Here is a 7,753-nt window from a genome sequence, read left to right as displayed (position 1 = left end):
GTGGACGATTGGAAATGGTCCCACACTTATTATGGACTTGCTCATTCACTACAACATTTGTACAAAGATTAAGTGCATCTCTTTATCACAGATTTCCTAGCCGAAGGTTTGGTAGACACTTTTGGATATTTGGACAAATTCTGTGCACCCTATCCAACAATGCATATTTTCTCCAATGGACACGATTTTGGGCACTCTAGAACATTTGGACAACCCGCAATAATAAGGTCTTTGATCGAAACGAACTGCATGAAGTTAGCTTCTTTAAGCAATCTCGTAGGCAATCTCTATTTGATTGCTGCACCTTAGAGACATCACACTCCAAATTTACAATCTTTACTTTAAGTGCTTTTAAGCTCTTTAGTGTCTAATCAACACTTGTATATTTTTCTTTATTCTTTGTGGGTTTTCACCTCACTTTGAGGTTTCCCACTATTAATAAAAGTGTTACTAAAAAAAACAATGGACATGGGCTATTTCACCAAAGAAATGCAAGATCAAGTTTTAAAAGAAACCATGTGGATTCTTTGTATTCTCAATAATTATTACCTTGTGCTCTAGTACTAGAATGTGAGGTGGATCCTGCATTTTATTTTTTACTTTTTTCTACTTTCTTTTTCTTAACACCTAAAATATTGGACGGCCCTGATCGTTTACAATTTCCAAGGACGAGTTCAAGGCCCTCCAAGCCCTAGGTTCATGGGCTTCACCTATTTAATGTTTCTCCATCAACACGCTTGATTGGAAACACAACAATGTCACCTACTTGAATTCATGGTTATATAGACTATACAGTCAAGGTCCTCCTCTCATTTTTGTAACATGGCATCATCTCATGCTTCAATTGCAAGCTCCCAATGTGTGTAGTTGAATCAAGTGTTTGACTAGTACCATTCCACTTGGTTGTTGAGCTTTTGTCCAAAGTGTTTGACTAGTAACATTCCACTTGGTTGTTGAGCTTTCGTGGACAATTGGAATGTTAGATTATTGACATTAAGCCCTAACTCATGTTGTGGTGGCATATTATTATGTATGAAAAAGGGAGACCACGACCATCACATACTAGCTATTTTAAAAGTGACGAATTCCCTATCAATTAACACAATGGGTGGTTCCTAAGTACATAGTCTCTAATCACACATACGCACAAATATCAAAAGGCTCAAAAAGAAGAAGAAGAAGAAGAAGAAGGAGAAGGAGCAGGAAGAGGAGGAGGACAAATGAAGGCCCTTGAGAGTCTTCTCTCTTACCTGCTCCCTACTCTTGGCCTAGTTGTGGCTTGGTGGTGTCTCTATTGCAGGCAGCTCCGTCGATCCCGAGCCCGGATCGTGGACACTCTCGACGATGAACGCGACATACATGCCATCATCACCCACACGACGCACGTTGAATTCCCCTTCTTGAGCCGTACCTCACTCGAATACGGGCTCCTCCGGACGTACGCCATCCCATCCATTTCCCGCATCCTCGCACGCTCGGGTCAGTTCAACCTCAACCCCGGCAAACGCTACGATGACACCGACCTCTTGATCCAAGAGTTTCTACTCCATCACGTGGATAGCGAGCGTGGAAGCACCGCCATCCGCCGCCTCAACTACCTCCATGGCCTCTACCCCACCATTCCAAACTCCGACTTCCTCTACGTCCTATGCGTCTTCATTCTCTATCCGATCGACTGGTGTGCCCGGTAGGTTTCTACCTATCTATACATGTTTTAGCACAAGATACCATGTTGCATCCTAAATCTGGCTGCTCTTTTGGGGCTTGGGGAATGGCATAGGTACGGCTATCGCGAATGGACTCCCAAAGAAAAGTGTGCCTATTACCGAGCTTGGCACGACATTGGGACGCGGATGGGCATCCGGGAAATTCCGGAGAGCATCACATCCGCGGCCGAGTATATGGAGAGCTTCGAAGCTCGACACATGGTCTACGCGGATTCGAACCCCAAGATCTCCGAACCCACAATGAAGTTGTTTTTGGCGGACATGCCGGCGTGTCTTCGGCCCCTAGGCCGGAGGCTGGTGTATGCGGTGATGGATGACCGCCTTCGTGTGGCAATGGGATACCCGAAGCAACCTCTGTGGCTCAGCTCGGGGCTGAAGATGGGATTGAAGTTGTTTCACGGGGTGTTCACACGGTGGTTCCTACCACCGCGGCCGCTAGAGAAGGCAAGATTTCGCATTTCACCTCTAGGATGTCCGGTGGCAGGTCAAGGTAATGAATCAGGGAGGCAAATGTCGGTGAGGTTCACGAGGTTTCGGACGACCCCATGTGTGTATGCGGAGAAGGGGTACCGGATAGAGGAGCTCGGGCCAATTCATCCCGGGGAGCTCGCCCCGACACCACAACGACGACAACAACAAAAACAACCGGAGGCCAAGGAGGAGGGGGAAGAAGAAAAGGAATTGTTGTGCCCAATGGAACGTTGTAGCAATATACCATGGCCGGACTCGCTTCTCATGAACTCCCATTGACCCCTCCCTCCTAGTGAACTTCTTCTTCGTGTGTGTGTGTGTGTGTGTTTGTCGAACACATCTTTCCTTGATGTGTGAAATGAAAGAAGGCGATTCGGAATGGATCTTGAACCCCGCCCATGGGACAAACGGACTTATTTGATTGTTATTTGTGGTTTGTTTATTGTAAATCATCCCATTTTCGGCATGGTCAGCAATTTGGAAGTTTATCTCGATACTTTCACTTGTCTTGAAGGCCACACAACTCAAGTTGCTTCTTTTTTACGAATTACACACTGTGAGTTTGTGCTTTCAACCTCTCAATGATGAGCAATTGTAGATATATCTTTCCCACGAGGTAGTTAACAAACCACCTCCATATACGTTAGAAGTTTGTTCCATAAAAGTAGTGATTGTGCAAGATATGCATTCAGCATTTAATTATGTTCCATTGGTAGGTGTATAGAAGTCATCGTACTTATCATGGTTGATCCTCATTGTCTAATATGACAAGCTACATTATGGTGATTTACTTTTTCAGCCCCCATACTTGTAAAAATTATTTGGTTGGTTAGGCTCGTTCAGGACTTGAGTGGGTGTCAATGTACATACATATATCTTTCTTTCTTTGTCCTAAATTGTATGAGCTCAAGCACAACAAGCTAAATCATGGTGATTTATTTTTTGGTCACCTGTACTTGTAATCATTATTTTATTGATCAAATGGATTTGGCAAGTTAGTGGGTGTCAATAAATATATTTCTTTCTTTCTCCTTATTGTACAAGTGGGCTTGTGAATGTCATCGGCCTACTCATAATGTAGACATATGATTCAACCACATCTTGTAATCTCTTTTTTTTGTTGTGAAGAGTAATGTACTACCTACGGAAATAGACTACTTAAACCTCTCTTTTTCTCTCTCATGAACATTAAGGGCTGCCACTCACTTGTACATTTTTTATGTGAAAACATTTTATTTTTTTGTCTAATAGCTCATATTGAACCTCTAAAGATAATAAAGCAATCTATCTACTTGCCTTTCCTTATACGTATGATTCAACATATAAAGATATGGTGTTTGACAAAACGTGTACATTTCTTATTTATTCTTCTTTATTTTGTTTTTCTTGCAAGAACAAACACGGCAACCATATGCCTCTAGGAAAATCTCCTTGAGAATTGTCTTTGGGAATTGTAAATATCCATGGCATATGCCATAAGGTATTGATGTCATATTTTTTGTTGATCAATGCAACCAAAATGATAATCATGGGTGGGAAGTGAAACTAATGTTATTTAATGTCATGGTAACTAAAAGCATGCTTTTATGGAGTAAGAGTGCTAGGAGGACTATCCCTCTTAATGCATGCAATGCAATTAGGGCAAAAATTTGACGGGTGTCATGTCCGTCAAAGGCCCTTTTGCCCGTAAAAAACATACACTTAATAAAAATGCCCGTCAAGTGACATACAAAGTTTCAATTTCCATTTTCATGTGAAAAGCCCCTAAAAATTATACATGTCAAATAACATGCTAAAATTCTATTTTCCATGTCATATATATTATATATATGACACATATTATCATATAAATATATGTATATACTCTTTTTTTATAACAGGCTTAAAATAATATTATCATCATGTAATAATTGTATATATTTTCAAACCTTTATTCTATATGTACTAATAATATTAGTTTAAATTTGATTGAAATTTTAAACAATAACCTTTATTAAATACATACTCTAAAAGTGTAAACTCTAGGTTTGATTTTAATGTTTTACGTTTTAAGTCAAACCTTAATTTTTTACTAACCTTTTTTTTCGATAAAATAACCTTTTTTAACAAAACAATAACCATGTTTTTTCCAAAAATAACCACTTTTTTTTCCCAAAAACTTTGCTTTTTTCTAAAAAAATAGCCTCTTTTTTTTCTTAAAAAATAACCTTTTCTTCATACTTAATAGTAAACACATTAACACAATATTTATTTTATGTATTTCATTATCTTTGTGAGGTAGTTATGCTAATTTGTGTATCTTTATGTTATAGTAATGACATCTATAACAATGTAACATTATATAGAGCTTTTCATTTTTAAAATTTGTATATATTAAATGACATGTTCGTTTTTGTAATCTTATGGCATATGACATACATCTTTAAAAAATACCCGTCAAAAAACTTTGATACTAACTCGTCAAATTTCGGCCCTGCCTCCTACCATGTTATGCTATTGGACACATATTTGACTTATAGAGATATTGCCACTACAAAGAGTATCTGGATACATTATAAAAGTAAACAAAAAACCACGTCATAGATTACCACATCTTGCTTAGAATATTGGATGCCAACTACAAAACAATTACAAGAGCCAAATATTCTCACCTCGTTGGGTAGCGAACATCAAACAAATATTCAGAATGTGTGGAATATCTCTTAGAGTTTTCCAATCATGTTATGCAATATTTAGTGGTTGCAAAAAGCTTAATAGAACCACTAAGGGAGAAGTGGGAAAATACTAAAACGAAAAAATTAGAATAATTTAATGCAACATCAATCCTAAATGTATATAAGGTAAGAATGCCTATTGATCATATTAAACCTTATCTCATTATTAAAATGAGTATTTTACTCTCTTAGAGCTTTTACATTCTTCACTCTCAATCATACAAGTTATGTAAGATTACTTGAGTGTCATAATAAAAGAGAACATCTAGAAGGTTGAGCTCGTTTTTGTATGCCTTATTCACAGATCAATAAAATGTGCTTCAAAGCATAAATAGATTTGCTCTTAGGAAGGAGATGCACATGAATGGAACTTGTGGACTCACTTCTCATGGGTCAATATTGGCCTCTTTCTGAACGCTAACAAATATCCATTTGTTATTCTCCTTTGTTTTAATACATACATACACACATATAAATATAACTACAAGTCTCAAGTCAAGGTGTAGCAAAACTTGAGCATGCAACCATTTGATTAAAAGCCCTATTTTCTACCAATAGAGCTACATTACCGTGGATCTCGTCACAAAGTAGGATTATCATTACGTGGTTAATCACCCTACAACAATGTTGAGATCTATAGCAAGTGAAGAAAAGTTTGAATCATTATATATATACATACACATGAATACACACATACATATATAAAATGAAAAACAAACACAAACAATTTGCAATGAGTTGGTGAAATAGAATGATAAATGAATTTCAAGGTAAATAGGTGAAAATATGCATAGTTTGTTTTAATAATGCACACACACATACACGAGAACATGTTTTTCAAATATGATGTCATTATTTCATTGGTCAAGCTATGTATGTAAACTATTTTTCTTAAAGCATGAATAACAATGTGTGTGGATGCGAAGCGTGAGATTTGACCACACATCACTAACAATGTTTTATCCCTTGATTTCTACCCCATGTTTTTTCTTCGCTATTGAGCAATGAGCAAACACACCACATTTTCATGTTGTAGCTCAAGGGAATTGTCTTGCATGAGGGCAAGACATTGGCTTGTCCAATGAAATTCAAATTCTTGTTATCCAAGTTATTGGGCCAAATAGTTTTTCAATTCTTGCATCATGTTTTTTGGGAATGTGTTGCGGCCAAAAGTTTTTGGTTTCTAATTCTTCGGTTATTAGGCCGTAACTATAGGTTGTCCATTTTCACGTGGGGTGCAGTATTTTGGGGAACGTTGGCTCAACAAACGACTTTTTATCATTATCGTAATTCTTCATTGACTTTACATGTGAAAAGTCTCCAGGTGTACTCTAGTTCAACCTCCTTGCCGGGAATCAAGTTCTTCTCACAATGTTATGTTTTGCAGATTGTTTCCTCTTTTGGCCTTATGGATTCTGTGGAAATCCAAGTGTTCCAAACTATACAATGTTGGTTAAGACCTTTTGGGAATTATTGGTACATAGAGTAAAAGGTGAGTATGCTAGTTATAAGGGTTATGGAAATACAACTAACCAGAAAAGGGTTATTTTTTTATGGTAAAACGAACTTCTGTGGTTAATGTGGAAAATGAAGTAGATTTGCTATTTCTGATAAGGATGAGCAAAGACGGTGTTGGGGGTTGCCGAATATTTTAAGGAGGGGATGAGGACAGTATACTCATGTTGCATGTTTGTATGTACAGGCCTTCGGTGTTAATTAGCAATAGGGTGGATGTGGGAAAAAGAAGCAGCTTTTCTATTTTTAATGATTGAAGATGGTGTCGGGGGATGAAGCATATTTTTAGGAGAGAATGAGGACATTATACTCATGTTGCTTGTTTGTATGTACAAGCCTTCAATGTTAATCAACGAGAGGGTAGATGTGGAAAAAGAAATTGATCTTTTTGTATCTTGATGAAGGATGAGTGTAGAGGGTGGATATTTTCAGGAGGGGTTGAGGACAATATACTCATTTTGTTTTTGTATGTACAGGCCTTCGGTAATCCACGAGAGGGTGGATGTGGAAAAAGAAGTAGATCTTATGATTCTTAATAAGGATGAGTGTTTAGATGGTATCGGGGGCTGAATAATATTTTCAAGAGGGGATGAGGATAATTTACTCATTTTATTTTTGTATGTACAGGCCTTCGGTGTTGATTGGCGAGAGGGCGGATGTGGGAAAAGAAGAAAATTTTCTATTTCTTGAAGAGGATGAGTGAAGATGGTGTCGAGGGTTGAAGCATATTTTAAGAAGGGGATGAGGACAATATACTCATTTTGGTTTTTGTAGGTGCAGACCTTCGTTGTTAATCGGAGATAGATAGATAGATAGATAGATTATATTATCGTCTTCGGAGATCAAATATGACCTATGAGACCAAAAATATTACATTTCACGTGATACGTGTGAAAGTGAGTAGTGACTCTCGATGTTCAAGAACTTTACCAATGAATGTTGCAATTGAGAGTGCACATTGTGGTTGTGAGAGGAATTCATGCAAAGATTGGGCTCGATCGAAGAGATGTGGAAAGCATGGTCGAATATGATCAAAGGCAGAGCATTGTATCAAAGTGTGATACTCAGAATCGCAAACTTGTTTAGGGCAAAGTGTGCATAGCCGACCACTCTCATCACTTGTACCCCAACGCCCTGTTTCACATCGCAATGCATGTGAGCTAAGTCGCATGGAAGCAATGGTTCGAATGGCAGATAACGGTACGGGCTCTAACATGTATGGATGTGTACGATTTCCCCGTTCCGCAAAGAATATGGTTTTGTAGTTAGGTGCAACATGTGTAGTATAATGTGTGAAGCGTGAGCCTCCACATTTGTCCCATGTCA

General features: G+C 38.1%; 1 protein-coding gene across 1 annotated transcript; it reads left to right on the top strand.

Moving 5' to 3' along the window:
• The first annotated feature begins 1,198 nt into the window (after positions 1–1,198).
• On the top strand, positions 1,199–2,587 carry LOC147853854 (ER-bound oxygenase mpaB-like). The gene is made up of 2 exons (XM_087332684.1): positions 1,199–1,687; positions 1,781–2,587. The coding sequence occupies exons 1-2, from the start codon at positions 1,221–1,223 to the stop codon at positions 2,475–2,477; spliced, it is 1,164 nt and encodes a 387-aa protein (XP_087188810.1). The 5' UTR covers positions 1,199–1,220; the 3' UTR covers positions 2,478–2,587.
• Positions 2,588–7,753: the final 5,166 nt, after the last annotated feature.

This window comes from Azolla caroliniana, unplaced genomic scaffold (genome assembly GCF_043228905.1).
Source record: "Azolla caroliniana isolate FFs.n. ecotype wild unplaced genomic scaffold, voAzoCaro1.0.p SCAF_16, whole genome shotgun sequence".
NCBI lineage: Eukaryota > Viridiplantae > Streptophyta > Polypodiopsida > Salviniales > Salviniaceae > Azolla > Azolla caroliniana.
Note: the sequence above shows the minus strand (reverse complement) of the source record. Positions and strands in the feature narration are given on the sequence as shown.

Excerpts from the sequence above, each read along its gene's own strand:
- LOC147853854 (XM_087332684.1), top strand. The coding sequence starts at position 1,221 with ATGAAGGCCCTTGAGAGTCTTCTCTCTTACCTGCTCCCTACTCTTGGC. Across the intron at positions 1,688-1,780 it reads CCGATCGACTGGTGTGCCCG|GTACGGCTATCGCGAATGGA; the intron begins GTAGGTTTCTAC and ends GGAATGGCATAG.